General features: G+C 37.9%; 1 protein-coding gene across 4 annotated transcripts in view; it reads right to left on the bottom strand.

Annotated features, from left to right (window-relative positions):
- Nucleotides 1-18,262, bottom strand: part of INPP4A (inositol polyphosphate-4-phosphatase type I A) — a 108,896-nt gene that overhangs the window by 30,160 nt on the left and 60,474 nt on the right. For 2 of the 4 annotated variants that reach the window (XM_053934153.1, XM_053934155.1), the window contains exons 4-16: nt 17,410-17,472; nt 14,871-15,086; nt 14,015-14,059; nt 12,430-12,548; nt 12,185-12,301; nt 11,084-11,163; nt 10,615-10,726; nt 9,635-9,725; nt 8,813-8,960; nt 5,850-5,980; nt 5,380-5,484; nt 4,479-4,587; nt 187-370 (exon numbers count right to left, since the gene is read on the bottom strand). In XM_053934153.1, coding sequence (XP_053790128.1) covers nt 187-370; nt 4,479-4,587; nt 5,380-5,484; nt 5,850-5,980; nt 8,813-8,960; nt 9,635-9,725; nt 10,615-10,726; nt 11,084-11,163; nt 12,185-12,301; nt 12,430-12,548; nt 14,015-14,059; nt 14,871-14,976 — 1,347 coding nt within the window. In that variant the 5' untranslated portion in view covers nt 14,977-15,086; nt 17,410-17,472. Of the gene's footprint in view, nt 1-186; nt 371-2,835; nt 2,854-4,478; nt 4,588-5,379; nt 5,485-5,849; nt 5,981-8,812; nt 8,961-9,634; nt 9,726-10,614; nt 10,769-11,083; nt 11,164-12,184; nt 12,302-12,429; nt 12,549-14,014; nt 14,060-14,870; nt 15,087-17,409; nt 17,473-18,262 lie in introns of all 4 variants that reach the window. The other 2 variants (XM_053934152.1, XM_053934154.1) reach the window with 2 other exon arrangements.

Raw genomic sequence — 18,262 nt, 5'->3', positions numbered from 1 at the left:
AAAGTAGGAGATAACATAAACACAAACAGGAACTTTTAAAGGCTGATATAATCTTTGTTTAGGTCTGCGCATGTTACAACACACTACGGAAAAAGGTAAGAGAGATGTTTCAAGAAAACCTACTAAAAGTACAGACAGGACAAACAATACACTGTGCTTCAGCAGGGAAATGAATTATTCTCCTACCTTATCTGCTAGGATGGCAAGTGTTCTTTCAAGGCCATTAGCTGATCTATCCTTGGCAGCTCTTGAGAGCCTTTCTGCATAGTAACTGACTTGCGTTTTCAGGGTGTTGATTTGTGCAATAATTTCCTTTGCTCTAACAATGTCCTGTGGGATGTATATTATAGACTGGGAACCTGTTGAAGTGCTGAAAAAGAAAGACTGATTTTAGGGGGGAAATTGATCTAGAAGTACATACATTACAGTGGCATGCTGGGGAATTAATGGCAGACAACAAGAATGTACCTAAACTAGTGATCAACAGTGAAAGTCCAATGGGCAATTGCACAGCAGGAACATGATCCTAGAGACTTCTCTGCCTTTACTAAAAGTATTCAGATGCAGATTTACTAATCCCTAATACCAAGGGGCTGTGGGTAGAGTTTGTACACCAGAGGGACAGTTTTGCTGAGGAGAATGTGGGTGACAGATTTTGCCATCAGATACAGAACCACCTTTTGCAGAGACATCTTGCTCCATTCTCCCTCTCCTTACAACACAGATACTTCACTGAGGCCCTGCTTACAAACATGTTTTATCATATATCTACTAACATTATGAAAAGAAAATCTATGCTTCTTCTAACACAGAAATGCCACCCAAATCAATAATGCAAACATTGTTGTATTAACAAAAAAGTCCTTCTGCGAGTATATCATTTCCTCTATTGCAGATCAAAATCAAGCTACACCAGCAAAAGCAGTTTTATGATAAGTAAAAAATCAACATGCATCTTCATTCAAAACTGTTCTTTGTGTAGTTTCTGTTAGCACACACAATATACTAAACTAGGGACAAACATATCTTCATATGGGGAAAATGCAGCTACACAGACTGCTTATTTGACAGTGGAGAACAGATTATGCCCTTTTAAGTTTTGATGTCTACAGAAGTTGCTTATCCGATCCAAGACAGATGCTCTACAACTGCTGGAGAAAGAATAGCACTTCCAAAGGGTAATTTGATCCCACCTGAAAGAGTCATTCACAAAAGCTGCCTTTTAACTTAGGAAACAACTCAAAGCTGAAGTTGTGCTCTTAATTAATTATTTGGAACCAACTGACCACTACTCCCTTTGTCAAGCAAAATGCTGGGTTCTTCCTTCCCAGTAGGAAAGGTACCCAAATACCAGGCCTTTACATCAGCTCCAGCTGTGCCAAGTGTGATGTCCATTCTCGACATGGCATTAAGCATGACAGAACACCAATTGTGTATTATCTTAATTCTTTTTTCCAGTCATGAATGGCTTCAGCATAGTAACAGCACAGAAGAACGTACTGTCTGCACCCATCTCAGCACTGTTAAATGGAGACAGCCACGCTGAGAGGTTATGTGGAGAGGAGTTTCTTTTTCAGGAACAGTTACCACAGATCATGACCTCCAAGGAGTGTGAACTTCTCTGCTACCCTTAGAGCAATGCTGTTCATTTCTGCAGTGTATCTGTGAGGTAGGACACGAGGGTTGCGTGGGGCACACTTCAAAATCACGCCACAATTCCAATTCTTGTCCCTCAATGGATATTAAGGCAAAAGAGAAGCCTAATGTCAGTGTCTGCCTGAGCTCCATTACAAAAGAAAGATGAGGGATTTGTTTTCAAAGGATGTAACTCAGAAGTGATTCTTAGAATAGTTTCCTTGTTTGCGCTCTGGTCACCCACCTGAGGGGCAGAGAACAACCACTCCCCAGTACTGGTATCCCATACAGCAAATTAATCTTAGCTTTTAGGGCTTTCCCTGTACTTGATTTGTGCTTTCTAGCGACTGGTGATCTTAGTGACAATTCCTCTGAGCAATTTCTTTCCATGACAGTGTTGTTAACATGCATAAAGACATAGTTGGCAGAAAAGGCCATGCAGCATATTGAGATTGGATTTAGAATTATTATATTTTTAATCATAAACATTTGCTAGGATGATTGGGGAAAAAATATGGTGTAAAGTTCACATATACTTACTTTCCAACCTGCAACTGCTTTTTCAAATGAACAGCTCTTACTGTATTATGCCAGCAAACTGTAACACAGACTGAAATTCTCAGTGAATTAGGGGTTCAACCTTAATAAGAGTAATTTAGAGCAGAACTTCTGCATTTTTGAACCACCTAGTAATGTCAGCTTTTTGATAGCACTGAACACTACAAAATTAGGAAAAGTATTATGTGAAAATGCTTAAATAAAGACATGGAATACAAAAAAATACACCATGCCAAATCTGCCACTATTAAGGTTTTAAAATACATAAAATTATCTTAATTATCTTCCATCACTGGCAGAAAAGTTTCTCATTCCAGATAGTTTTCATTGGAAATAATAAAGGAAAATATATAAAATTCTTGTGTTCCGATTTTCAGTTTTTTAACTTCTTATGATCAGAGAGATCCAGGAATGTAGCTGTTCATTGCAAACAAACATTGCAGATGAAATGAAATTCACTCATACATCATGTTCTACAAAGCAGCTACAATTACTTAGAGCACAATTAGGGATGCCATGATGCATGACATTAAAAAGCCCTGCACACTTTAAAACACACCAGATCTTTGCCAAACAAAAGGAAACTAAAACAACCCAGAGAACAGAAACCCTCTATAGAACTCTCAGAAACGGAAAACTCACCAACACTCCTCATAACTGCTACAAAAACAAAAAACCAAAATAAAATTAGCAGATTGTTAGCAAATACCAAAAGCAGAAACAAAACAAGGTATGATTGGGGAAATAACTTATTTGAGTCATTTTTTCAATAAGGTGGGTATGTGAAGTTGTAAGCAAAAACCACAGATTGCCAGATGACCATGAGTTATCTGGGGAAATGCTATGAATGCACCAAGCACAGTTATGCCAATGAAAGAAGAAGGAACTGAATATAACAATGAAACTGAGGAGATGGATCTCAGTTCTACTATACTGGCTTTTTTGATAACATAGATGTACTTAAAATGAAAGTTGCTCTTCAAATGTTGAACCTGCAGTTTTAATGGACCCAGAAGGAACAGTTCTGAAAAGCTTAGAGGAAAAGTACTGGATAGAAATTAAACTCTCCAATCAACTTAATTATTGGGTGAGGGGAAAAAGAACAAATCCACATGGGAAATCAGCTATTGCAGGAGCAAGACCCACTTCAGTGGCTAGACTGACAGAAGGAGGTTATTTCAAAGAGCAATAGTGGTATCAAAAGAATAGAAAGGGTGAGCCTGGCATACCAGTGTTCCCAAGTTTACAGTTTCCTCTAGTCCTCTCCTAGTGCACTCTGTCAGCCTGAATAATTACACTAGATGTTTTTGCACCAATCTTTTTATCAGTACATATCTGACTGACGTTCACAAGATGCTGCTATTCATTTCTCTACTGCCAAAATTAATTCTGCAGTTGATTCCCATGTCATTCCCTTGTCCTATCAGCTCTAAATCCTACTAATCCTTTCTTTGGAAGGGCATTATCAAGGTCTCCTTTTCCCTGACTACAACTCCTTGTTGTGCTGCTTTTGTGTCTTAAATGTTCCATACAGTAGCAGAAGCAATGCAGACTCTGCAGCACTCTCCCTTCTCTGGGAGCTGGAGTGGGTGCCATGTTAGCAAATGTGACCTTGCCAGCTTCTGCAATTCCTGGAGTTCATACATCCACACTTCTACAGAGGTCACTTGGCAGTCCCTGCAGACAGGATCATGGAGGTCATGTATCCTGCCTGTAGGGCAGAGGCCAAATTCAGAAGCCCAATCTGTGCATAAACCTTAGGCAATGCAGGAAGGCCTCCACCAATAGTTTCAGAACTAAACTCATTTTGCCAGCAAGGAATTTACGAATCAGGCACAGCAGGTTCCTACTAAAGAGAGCTCAACAACAGGACCTGGAAGCTATGAGAGGGGTGAAAGTCTCTGAAAATAATGGGTTGAAGCATGATGTAGTGCAGCTGAGGATGTTCAGCAAATGTTCTGACCCACAATTAGGCAGAACCCAAACCCAACACCTAAAATAGCTAAATTAAACGAATCAACAAGTATTCAGAAAAATTAAAGTTTTCATTAAAAGACTGTTAGAAAGAGCCTATCAGTAAACAAATAAATACAGTAAAATAAGGAGGAAACTGTTTTCCCTCTCCTTCTTTGGGAAAAAAAACCCACAGAAAAATCTTCAATACAAAATATTGTATAGTAGTACTATATGAAATAAAAATAGAATGGAATGATTTTCCAAATAACTGAGCATGGACCAGGAGGAAAAGGCACAATAATAGCTGACACAATAGTATTTCTACTTACTGTTTCTTTGCCTCTTCAAATTTATGTAGCTTTTTCCGCAAGCCACCTGATTTAAAGCCTTGACAATGAGCTGCTGGTGCTCCTATGGTGACTATGTCGTAGTTCTGATCTGGGATGGACAAAAAGGACTTACAAATGAAAACCTGTCATCTTTAACGTAGACAAACAATTGTGTAAGTTCAGAAACTTTTCTGAAAGTAATTTCTGGAAAACTTTGCCATGGTTTGAAAGACATGGAAAACTGAGTTGTTCTAGAGGCCCTGGAAATCCATCACACACTTTTTCAGGTGGAAGACCCATACATGAATGCAGGTCCTTTGTTTCTTAATCTAGAAGACTGACAGTGAAAAAGAAGTATTGAACACTGGTCTGTATACAAAGCTTGCCATTACTGGAATCCCTCACATGGACACGTGATACAAGTGTGTGTCCATGGTCACAGGGAATTACTGTTAAAAGAAAGGAAAGCCCAGGTTATTTATGATGAAACAAGCTTGATGTGAAAAAATGTGATTTTGCATAACCATACATGTTGATTCTGGAGAAAAAGCACACAAGCTTAACAAGAAACAACAGTCAGAACCTTTTTTATTCTAGTGCAATTCAGAATGTCTGGAAGGGACACAGCAGCTTAATCCAACCCTAGTGCAAAGGCTAACTTGTGCCACCTAGAGTTCAGTTAACTGCAGAACCTAGTTTTGCCACCTGTAGAACAGCAATAATTATACTTCTGCCTCTTCTTTTGTAAAGAGATTTGGAATCTGAGAATAGAAGGTGCTACAAAAATGCCAAGTAGCACTACTACAGCAGTTTGTAGAAACTTGGCTGTATGGTTGATGACAGAAATTAAAAATAGTGGAGAGAAAAATAACAAGACAAGTGAAGAAAGAGAAACTAATACCTGATCCTCCATCATCCTGGACTCTCATCCTCTGTATATGTAAATTTGTAGGAACAAACTCCAGTTTTTTATCAGCTTTCAAGCTACTGGCTTTAAATGAAGGACCTGAGAAATGCAAGACAAAAGTAAGTATAGAACCCTTCTTCTTGTGCCTATGCTAAACATTCAAGAAGCTTCATTCATCATTTGCTATGTGCTGAAAGCAAAGCAGAGAAAATTAAAAAGAAAAAACAAACCAATTTTTTTTTTTGTTATTGTTCACACCTTGTCCTCTACTTTCAGAGTAAGATAAGAGAATGAACAGAAGACAAATATTCCCAGGTAATCAGCAAACTCACAATAATTATTAATAAAAAAAAAAATAGAATAGCATTGTTTACTCATCATAAAACATACTAGGTTCCCAGTTTCAGAGAAGCACTAACAATCCTGGTAGAGAAGAATCACATTTTCATAAACAAAAAAATCACCTTTATACTGGTGCAGGTCAGTCAGATTTTCCTGGTAAGTTAAAATAATTGTTTGGTACTGTGTAACTATTTGTCGACGAAGGCTTTCCCAACAAGGAGACAGTTCTCCCAATTCTTCTAGTTCACAAACCCTGGGGAAAAAAAAGACAGTGGGGAGGGAGAGGGGGTGAGGGGAAGAGAGGTGTTTATGTCCATAGTCCACTTGACCAAGAATGACTTTCACATCGTATCAACAGCTGACACGCTCTCAATTTACTGTGTCTGAGCTACTCACCAGGCTGGAAAACCTTCCAAACACACATCCCAAGCACATCCCAGAGCACAGGTTGAGCACTACTCTGAGGTAAATTGCTTCCTCACAGGCAGAATACACTATACTCCCTCCAGGAGCCTCAGGTGTTGGTCATAAGCAGAGCTTCCCACCTTTCTGCAGGAGCTCTCCAACTATATGAGGATTGGTAAATGATGGGAACTGTCATCTTGTCAGGTGACTTGGGAAAATGAGGACTTTTTAAGGACATTTTACTGAACTGTGGTGGCTCTTAAACTAATTAAAACCTCTGACAGAGGTTAGGTGGGATATGAGCACCTATCTGATGTTAGGTACAAGGAGTATATTCACTGGTAAGGTAGGTACACAACAGTTTGCAAGGCCAGGGAAAGCCTAAGAAGTGTAAGCATTAAGGGTTTGGAGAGACTGAAGATGAGCCAACAAAACCTTCATCTGAGGTCCAGGATTTTGGGCACTCAGGGTAGAATAAAGGAGGACTGGACATCCACAGATATAAGCAGGAAAACCCCTGGTACCCCGACTGCCAGGTTTCCAGTCACACATGGCAATCCTTTGTTGCATACTGTTCCCCAGCAGCACTGCTGAGAAAATACTCAGTGTATTTCATGTCACATTTGTATTACTCTCTTCTTGGACTAGTGTATTATTTGGAATAAAGGAAGAAGGGGAAAAGATAAACAAGTCAACACCAGACACAATTCAACAGCATATTACCCCAGAAAAGGTAGAACAACCATCTGTCAAAAGGATCCAGCAGTTCTTTTTGCAGTTATCTCAATACCTCTAATTCCATAGTTTTAACCAAAATTGTCTGTGTGTATTTTAAGACAGCATTTCACAGAGAAACTCCACACCACACTACTTAGGATATTATCAAAAAGAGCTAAATTTCCAAGAAAAACATCAGATTGATTTGCCAACAGGCAGTGTAAAGTATATTTATCAGAGCCCTAGATAAAGACACTTCCAGTTTCATCATAAAACTTGTTTTCTGTGTAAGATGTTATTATGATTACCTCATCAAACTCCCTGCTCAAAACCAGCCATGCAAATGAGCCCTGGTCTTCCTGAAGTAAATTCACAGCTTACCACTCCAAGTTTACTTGTTTGTCCCATGGAGCCAAGACAGCAAGGAATATGGATGCCATATATAATGAGGCAGTCAAAATATCACACCCCTCAGGAGATGTTTCCTTTCAAAGGGCTCTGGCCCAGAAGAGTTTTATCTAAGAGACAGCAGTTGTGATTATACAAGGACATTTTAAAAGTCATCAGGATGTGAAGACAAAAACAGCTGTGCTTGTGTAGCTGTCTCCCATTCCTCTGGGCTGCAGCACTGAGAATGGAGAACAACGTGCTTGGTCAAATCTGAGTGACTCTATGAATACAAAGTGTGATTGTGCACATTATTGAGGGTCACCTCAACTGAACAGAGACAAGGGAGCCTTTCTCAGTAATTACATAAAGGCCTATTTACCTTTGAGCCACACCACCCAGTGGACATACACAAGGTCATATTAACAATCACCTGGGCTGTTATCAACCTGTACCATCTTTACAATAGGCATCCACTGATCTCTGCATGATTTTACCAAGAGCCTCTGAACAGTCACATTTCATGGTCAAGGCCTCAAACTTCACTGTCTACTGTCTTACAGAAAGACACATCTTTTTGCTCATTCATCCTAAATTCTCCTCATCTTCAAGTCCTTAACCTATATCCATCATACATGGCACCTTATGGATAAGCTTCCCAACTCTTTATTATTATGGTTGTACCTCATAATGAATAGGTGCTTTTAAACCTACTATGAGGAAAGCTATAGAGAAACAAAGATACAAAATAAAAAACAAATAACCTATAACTAAATGTGCAATGGCATATCCCCAGCCTGCTCCACCAAGGTTGTAGCAGGACAGCTGAACAAGGTACAGCATTCAATTTCTAGAATCTAAGCACACATCAGTAAAAACATTACATCAGAAAAAAGAATCAATGTGAAGTTCAGAAACTCAGTTTTCCCAGGCATTACAGAAAGTCTCTGCCATCTTCCTGTGAGAGTTTGTCATTTTCAAAATATGAAAATACCTACAATGAATAGATTACCCCATGATTTTATTTCACAATATCCCAAAGGCACTGAAATGTCCTAATATACAATAACAAGAGCACTAGTTAGTTTTAATTAAGGTCAGACTTAGTTAAGGTCTATAGAATTGGATTAAAACACATTCAAAATAAAAACCCAATACTCAAAAACACAGCTAAGATTCTTCAGCATTCCAATCTTGGCCTTTATAAAGAATACATAAAACACACAGCCTACAAACGTAGGGAAGAAACATTCATAAAGGAGTATGTTGCCTGGAAGAGAGTTAATTTCTTCAAAAAGAAGCAAATTCAGACTAAACCTACAAAATGCTTAACAGATTTCCTTCTCCCTTCCACCTCCTAAAATGAGGCAATGTCATTACTGTACTACAGCATTTCCTGTTACTTGCTTTTATTCTGTTTTGCTTTCCATTCAAAACTATTCTTCTGACTCTCAAAGCCATTTCTTATCTCACTGAGTAGTCAGTGCATTAACCCAGATATATTTATGCCTTTGTAACTCAGTAACAGCCACATCACTGCTGTATTACTGCACATGTAAACCATCCCAAAACTCACCTTGCTGCATCTTCCTCTAGAAGCAGCTTCACAAATTGTCTAGGGATGTGCAGTGACAGGATGCTCTCTGCCATCTGCTCCAAGATTCTCAAGTGGTTTCCATCAGTGGTTGGGAAGCGATACATTCGGCAAATGGCACCACCAAACACTAAAGAATTAAAACCATATTATTTAAGCCTAGGGTTTGACTTAAAAGTGTACAAAGTCTCTTCTTTCTTAAAATAAATGGCTTCAGTTCACTAACATGCTGAAACACCCTGCTGTAAAGATCTGGTTTAACCAGGCACCAGTCTACCTTTTGCAAGCATGGTCATTCTGCAATGGCCATTCTTCAAGTGTTTGCAGGAAAAGCCTCCACTCCAAATGACTTACTACACTGCTAAAGAAATTTAATGAAATACATATTCACCTTTTTAAATGCTTTTATTTTTTTGTCTATGTACTATGCATTTCCTTCTCATGCAATCATTTGCTGGAAAACTAACCCTTCTGCAAGATTCTTTTTTTAAAGCAACTTGCTTCCTCTGTCCCTCTCCTCACCCTGCACAAATTGTTTAGGAATAGACTATGAAATTGCATGGAAAATGTTATATGACAGTCAATCTAATGCCAAGAGTTTGCTTCTGCTGTTTTTACAATACAGAATAGTGCATATGATAAAATTATTTATTCTGGTATGACCCCCAAAGGACTGCTCAATCAGCAGCCTGTTCCTATTCAAATGAAACATCTGCTGAAATGCCCTGGGGCCACAGGCACACAGCGAGAGATTAACTTTTATTGATACCTAAAGCTTACTTGTTACAGCCCAGGGCAGCTTACCAGATTTCAGTAGTGCATCCTTCCTCAATGAAGCATATTTGGATCTGATTCCTAAGGATTCTGTTAAACTTTCATCAACTGGCAACACAGTCTGAACAAAAACAAAAACAAAACCAAGAAAAATCAGAAATAGTAAAGAATGAAACCTCAGTGCCCAAACAATATGCAGTGATGACCTATCAGAAAGATTTCAAAGAAATATTCAACTCCACACATGCTTTAAATAAGTATTTCAAATATTTTTACTGTGGATAAAAAATATCACAGGCTGGAATAATAAATCCTAAGCATTCCTATTTACTTCTACTGCACAGTTCAAAATGCCACAAAAATTTTCATCCAGCCTTTCTATTATTCATGCTAGCACAGCTCCAGAGTCCTTACAGATACTGTATGAATAGGCATGAACAGATCTGGAGGATAAAAAGGGATTCTAATGCACACTGTGAATATAATACATATGTAAGAGTGCAATGATCACCAAGATACTCAAAGCACAAGCTTTACAGAATTAAATATATGTCTAGGCTGAGAAAGTGCTGCAAACATCTGCTCTCAAACAATTCTGGGAATTCCCTAGCATCCTCATTACAGTTTTGCTTAATGGTACCTTCCAATCCACAATGTGAAATAAAATACCACATGTCTTTGAAACTGGTTATCCATGCACCAAGCGCACCAATGAACAGTACCAGAAGCCTCTTCCAATGAACAACATGAGTACTTGATACTAAAGCTTAATTATTTTAAATTAAATTTTTTTCCCAATACCTTTAACCCCACATGTGAGCACCAAGAGCTCTGCAAAACTCAAAATGGCTTCATCACCATTAGGCTGCTCCTTACAGTATTTTGAAAATGTAAAGCACTACTAAATATCAAGATGGACAGGAAAGTTGATGGCAGATGTCAATCTAGCTTATTTCAATGCTGGCAATAAATCTGCATTCTTCTGAATTTGGTCCAATGCTCATACTCACCCTTCCATTAATTGTATCAGGTGACCTTGTCACTGGAGGCCTTTGGTCAGATTTTTCCTCCATCTGCCATCCAATAACTGTGATGTTACCAACACGGTCACTTTCAGCCGACCTGCAACAAATACTCTGCGTTGAGATTTTTTTGGAGGAGGACCTGTTCATCAACAAGGAAACACTTATAAAAGGCTATTAATCTTCAAACTTAAAGAACATTTTAAACAGGAAGCTTTTCAACTTCATTTGGAATAATTTTATAATGGGTTATTCCAACAGGAGAACATTCCCCTTATTCTGCAAGGATGCTGTACGGAATTGAAGGCAACCTAGGTAGTACTTTATATATACTTGATATCAAAACAAGGGAGTTTAATTAAGTCCATTTCAATTTAGTCATGACATAACAGGTTTTCACCTCATCTTAAGCATATTTTGAAGAATTAACACTTAAAAGAAGGAAAATATTACAAACCTTAGTGTTATGTGCAACCTGTGGTACTTCTCCTGAAGAAGATCCTTTACAGTGAACGTCCCAGAACCCAACAAATACATCTGAAAGAAGATAAGTTCCAGAATTGTATTTACCTTTACAGTGAGCAAAGGCTTTGACCACAGCAGTGAAGTGCAAAATACTATTATTATGCATAGAAGTCCAAGAGCAAAACCATAACTAAATATGCCACATATAACTAATTAAAATATCTTAAAATTTAATATATTTGGTAATTTATAAAAGTTTTGCTTCTACTGGAGGATAATATGCATTTTTATGTCTCTAGGATATACATGGAGGTACCTAAATACATATGAGCTTAGGCCAAGCAATACAGGAACATTGAAAGCAATGACTGAACAGGGAGAGCTCAGGATGCATTCTTGACCCAAATTTGTCTCCTCCTGAAGAATTTGCTTCCTCTGGAGGTATTAATTTTTTCCCTAGAGCTTCCCCATGAAGCACTGAACAGAGAGGGACAGCTCTGCTGCCCCTGAGGAAGCCATGGAAGAGTAGACACGACACATGGGGCCTGAAACAGTACTCTGAACAGCAGTTTGAGAATAAATGGCCTGTATTGCCCACAAATCCAAGTAGCAACATGGGAGCACTGACACTTAAAGTTTTTTTCAGTAAAGGAACAAACCTTACCCCTGAACAAAATCTAATGTATTAGGACAGGGTGATTCCCAGAATTCAGGTGCTCTGTTCCAATTGACAGTTTCATTCTGGCATTTTGGCACAGGCTAGAAGACTCGATTAGGGATGTTGGATCCTATTCATTATCTAGTTTGCTAAAGATGTCCACAATGTAAGAGCACAAGTGACAGGACCTTTTTTATTTAAATCCATGGTTTCCAAACTTGCTACAGACAAGCCTTATTTGAGAAAACTGGCAATGTTTCACATTCTGCCAAGCCAATCTCATTTGTTCCTCCTTTCCCGACCCATCTTGCTTTCTGTATGATCAGTGCTGCTATCCCTTTGTTTTCTTCCACAGAAGTTACTAATTTTATCTCTTTGCCCCTCATTTCCTTGCTTCACACTGACTGGGCAGGCAACAGAATAAAGAAAACTTACTGTTCCCTGAGATCTGTCTTTAACATCATACACGGAGAGTTTGATTTGTGTCATTTGATTGATAAGAGAGTCTTGGAAAAAGGCAATGCTGCTTAAAAAGATAGGATTACTTGTTCCCTGTAATCATAAACAAAAAGCCAAAAGTTAATGTAAGGTGATATTTGTTAGGGAAGAAATGATTCCTGTGTTAGCTTTGATTTTAAATCTAGAATATTTTGATTTTAAATCTAAACCTCAGCACTCACCTCAATAATTTCTGTCTGTGCATGCTTCGTCCAGAATGCCTGGGGAGGCGTAGTTACACTCACTGCTACAAAACTATTTGGTTTTCGATCTAGCGATGGAGTTAGCAGCTCACTGCAAGCTTTAAGTATGCAACAGATACAGAAATTTAGATTCAGGATCTTTTTCATATTGCTGTAAGACTCTACATTTTTATAAAACCACGTTATATACCCTGACCAATCAAACCACAAAGGGCTTAATATTCATTCTATCACCACACTATAAAAGCAGACATAACCCACCTTTGTGCATGCAAACAGTAAACATGCAATCAGCTCAGTCTGGCTCCAAGCTCTAGAGCTGCAATTTGAACTTTTTCTCTTCTAATACATGCCTGTCCACCCCTTGGCAAGCTCATCCTAACAGCCCACATGCACGAGTTTTCCCCTGGGAATCTCATGACCGTGGCTGCATTTGATTTGAAGTCACGCTCCATTAAGCCCATTATCAAATGGCATTTGCCCAGGGACAACCAACAGAAGCACCTGAACATTGATCAAGCAGCACTACTGAGGAAAACCAGCTTGTAATTGTAAGATGACAGCAATTTATTTCCTCTAAAATGCTACTGTGAGTTTAACTGCTGGGAAAGGACTATGGCAAGTAGGAAAAAACTTCCAAAAATTCCAACGAGTGACTCTACACAATTATACTAAACTGCAGAGCCAAATTCTATACAAGTAGATACAAGTAGCTACGGTGTGATCCAACTCAGCTTCAGCTACATGCAGGAAGTTAATTCTGAAATTTAGCTAAACAGCTTTGTAATTCTAGGTATTTTTAATTTATCTGAAAATAATTGAAATACCCCATTCATTTCTGAGAATGCTGGTTAAGATTATTATTCATAACACAATTACACACAACTGAGAAAATTTTGTAATTTTTCATTAGCACACTGTTAAGAGCAGAACCTTCCAAATATGAGTCCACTATTAAGCCAAGAAAAAATCCTGCAGTTGAAAATGTGGACTGAATTTTCATGAAGAAAATATTTTTCACTTATTCTTCAAGTGAAGTGAGTCAATGCACAAGCTTCTTGTCCAAATTCAACCATCTCACAATTCAAGTCACTTCTGCATCTCGCATTATCACTAGACAGCAAAGACCCCAGGAAGGAAGTTACATGTAATTTGCAATTCTTAGAGAACATTCTGCCCTAAAATGGTGTTTCCAGCAAATCTTCAGTTTGCTTGAAGACCTGAACTGCTGATTAACTGACAGTGAAGGCAGTTTCACTGCATCTTCACATAAAAGAAGTAAACATTTAATAATAATAAAAATATTCACATAGTAAAATTCTAAATTTTTTAAGATCGATGTTTTAGTTACAGACTTTTAGAAACTTCACAAAATGAAACTGCTGGCTGCTTATGAAAAGATACTGAACAGGCAGCATGAAAACTGTACCACATCTCCATAAAAAGCAGAGCAAAGTTGCAAACCTTACTATATGATATACACTTCAAAATCAACACTTACAAAACCCCACACATATTCAACAGCATGCATTATCAAAACTAGCATAAAAATCACTAAGCCTACCTAAACTGAACTCTAAAATCGGCTCATCTGGATCCTGAATGTTTCCTGTAAAACAGAAAAATTAACACAAGATTAGCCAATTCACATCACTGCCATGTGAATTCTTTCCTGAAGTTGCAATCACATAAAGAAAGAAATTACATTTTATACAAAAAATACTTTTCTTTAATTCAGTGAGTCATGACAGATATCTAAAACACTTATTTGGTAATCCTTGGTATCTAATAATTATTTGGAAAATCTGGGATGATCTCAGTTTATAAAACATATTAAAATATATAAAGCTATATGCGATTATATGCAATATGGGAATAGCAAATGCTTAATCTCAATAGAAAACAACAGGATTAAAGCCTGAGCCACTATTAACTCCAAATTATTAAATCTGTGGTAGTTAATAGGACATTTAAAAGTACCTGTCCCAGTCACTAGTGAAAGCAAACCTCTGAGGGTTAGAATCCTAATTTAATAACCATAAAAGATAAGGGAGACAAGCCTCAGCTTCCTGAACTCTCTTGAAAATTTTATGACAAACAAGGGTGTTGCCAAGACTCTTCTTAGACCATGACATTATTTTGTTATTTTCTCCCCATTGCTTATTTTTGAGTGACAAAACATACACAAAATGTAACTTAATTTTTTAAAATCCCCCTCTGATTTCAATGTTTTTTTCTATTTTAAAAGCAGCAAATTCAAGCTTTTTAGAATTTTTTAGCATAATTCCTTTATCTCATCACCTCCAGATAACCAGACAGATTTAAATCTTCCAGCAATTAAAAGAAAAAAACCAACATTAGTACAAGGCAGATTGTGGAAGGAGCAGCAACAGAGCAGTAGCTGACAGGAAGGTACAAACCTGTTAGAGAAAGGCCAACCATGTCAGAGGTGACATCAATGGTGGAGGCCCTCTGCACAGTGCGGGACTTGGCACCATGGCGGGGGCTGTGTTCTCTTGCTGTCATTTTCTCATGAAGAGCCCTTCTTTTGCTGCTTGGCTTTACTGATGGTTGTCTCACAGAGTAGCAGAGTGCAGCAGGTTGTCTCCAGCTGCTATTCCTCTAACATTACCATGCTAAGCAACAGAGAAAGCAAAAACATACGCCAACATTTTAGGCCACTATCAGCTACTGTTATTTTCAACAGCAGCAAACCTACTGCCATAAAATCATCTCAGGTCATTCAAATAAAATGTTCAAGGCAGATCCAATGCATAGTAATTCCATTTGGATGAACTCTACATCTGCAGCATTTTACAGCAAATTGTTGTGCAATGCTTCTTGCACATGCAAGAAAGCTTTTCTGTCAGAGAATGGGGCTTGAGAGAGACAAGTTAACAGACCAGCTGCTCTTCTCGTTTGTCTAAGTTATTAAACCATCCTTAATGAAGTTTCATGGTTTCTAATCCCTGGGGAGCACAAGTAAATTTGTCAGATGGGACCTCTGTCTGCAGAGGAATCACTAGGGATAAGGACAAAGGGACAACAGGTTGGTGGAGCGCAGAACAAAAGGGCAGGAAACGTTGTCAGTGTCAGCACACTGTGTTGTTCTAGGCTCTACTGCAATGAGAAAGGGATAATGAAAACTATAAATACTGGGCCAGAGAGAGGTTGAAATTCTGGGATGGTGGTGGAAAGAAAAAGCAAAAAGGGAGGATGCTTGCTGATGTGGCAGATGGCAGCATCTGTACTTTTCCTCCACCCTACACTTTTTTGAACTACAGACATCCATGACAGTTCTTCCCCTCACAATGCCTATGAAGTGAAAAATTACAGTAGGAAAGAAAGCCTACAGAAAAATTGGTTATAATTTTAAATGTGAATATTCCTTCAATCAACCGTGCTAGCGCTGCAGTTATGGAACTTTCGTATTTGTTTCACACTCTTATGACAAACTCCATTAATTTAGCAAGTGAGGAGTAAAATCTGATAAACCTGAAAAGTACTAATAGAGTAACTAATACCTTCCCAGCAGTCTCTCATTCATTCTACAAAACATTTGAACCACACTGCAAAATGGGAGAATATTTCTTTTCCTTTTAGGTTGATGGACCTAACAATGAGCAAGATGTTTCCATTTTGTTCTAAAACACCACTCTAAATCTGTCAGAAGGCCTCCAAAGGAACATTCAACCTGCTTAACTTAAGTCTCTGAATTTAATTAGTCAGCATATCTCTCTGGAAGTTTTCAAAAGAATCTTCTTCTCTCCACAGGGTACTCAAGCTTCTTAACTATCACTGCTTCACTGGACATAAAAATTCAAATGCATGTAAGCATGTAAGACAACTGAACTGAACACAGCCCTGGCCATCTACATCAGCATAGAAACCAGACTTTAAATGAGGAGCTCATTCTAGGGAGGAAGGAATTTGGACTTTGCCTACAGAATAAGCCAGTCTGTTACCACTCAGAACTAAGAATTTGATTCAAGTCAGGTTTATATAATATGTCATAAGTCAATTCCAAATAGGAAAAAAAAAAAATCTTGAATGGAAGAAAAAGAAATTGAGATCTCTGAACACCCTATCCCCAAAGCTCTGAAACTCAGTGACAGCATACAAAACAGCACTGTGCCTATATATATATAATTTCTGATAGCCAAATATTAAAGCAGGCAGATTTTCAATTAATATTGAATAGTTGAGGTTAGATAAATTCTGGAGTTTATCTAATCCAACCCCCTTGCTCAAAGGAAGCTTCTCAGGACTGTGTCCAGTTAGTTTTGGACAAGAATGCACCTCTTTAGCCAACCTGGTTGTTCCAAGGTTTGATCACACACAGTAAAAAAGCTTAATTGTATTTATTAACGTTTAAGTGGCTAGTGAATAACCAACCTCTCTCAAATAGTACTGAATGTCGTAGTATTTATTCAAATAAAACTTCCATCAAAATTCTTTAACAGTTTCCAAGGCTTTCCACTCTCTTATATTTTCCCCTTCTTTCAGCAATAGGCTTTCCTTGGTTTGTTCTTTATATAATGTGTTGTTTAACAGTCTATAAGTCTATTAAACCTAAGTGCCTGATGAAAAGACCCACAAAATGTACTTGCAGAGATTTAGACAGGATGCCATAGGCCCTTCCCCAAAATCTACAAATAGCATATTATAGAATAACTAACATGTTCACAAAGGTACAGGTCAGACAGCAATTAGGTTCAAGAGCCTGGCTGCTTTTCAGCCAAAATCTCTGCAATACCTGACATCCTTACAAAGGATCAATCCTTGATAAGTTAAAAGAGAGTCAGGTATCTCATTTGTTTCGAAGCTATTTCTATTTAAATATTACTGAGTGTAGTAATTTTCCAAGGCTCTCAAAGACCTCAACTATTCCTTTAAATTGCAATATTAATTTATCATCTAATGATACATCTTTACGTTACTTACAAGGATCATACTTACAGAGGGCTCTTTTCCTTATGTGGGGAGGGATTTCGTATATCATAATATCAGTTAAATCCACATCTAAAAAAATTAACAAAATAATCATCATAAATCCACAGTCTTTTTGTACTGCATAAGTCACAACCAGTGGGCAGGTACCATTCTCGGATTAACTGTACATGTAACTTCTGATTACCAGTGTCACATTAAAGTTTACTGAAAACAGAAAAACTGATCTTCTACTGGACCTCACCGATCATTAGTGATGGCAATACCCAGTCAGAGTAGGAGCACAAAGAAATAAACTTATGCTGAAAAGGACTGACTTCAGTCCTGCATTTGGGTAGAACTGCTGTAAGAAACATACATAAACATGTTTACCAAAAGGCTTGGTGCTCTTATGAAAAAGGAACGTATATGATATGTTGAGTTTAAGACAGCGTTTGTTACTATGTTTGCTTTTCTACAGCTAAACTTTCAAAACATTGTTGTTTGGAAGAGTTATAACTGTTACTGTCATGAGAGAAGATCCTGTGTCAAAACACGGAAGTTCAAAAGATCAGGATGTAGGTCTCTTACTCCATTGGGTGAAAATACTCTGTGATGGAGGCTTCTACAAACAGCTGTCAATGAGCATACAGTAAAAGCAAATTATTTTTAAGCTTACTACAGGTTAAATGAAGGTTTATATTTGATAATGCCACTATCTTATTCAAGTACATTTACATTAAAAGACGATGTCTTTTAAGACCCCCCGTTTATACCATATTGCAGTAAAAGAAATTGGGAATTCCAGTCTCAGTTTCTTGCTTTAATCACCAGCCCTACCAATTACCCAAGACTGCTTAAGAATTTAACATGAGCTCTTATC

Source organism: Vidua chalybeata, chromosome 2 (genome assembly GCF_026979565.1).
Source record: "Vidua chalybeata isolate OUT-0048 chromosome 2, bVidCha1 merged haplotype, whole genome shotgun sequence".
Classification (NCBI taxonomy): domain Eukaryota; kingdom Metazoa; phylum Chordata; class Aves; order Passeriformes; family Viduidae; genus Vidua; species Vidua chalybeata.
The sequence above is the reverse complement of the archived record's forward strand: the minus strand, read 5'-3'. Positions and strand labels throughout refer to the sequence as shown.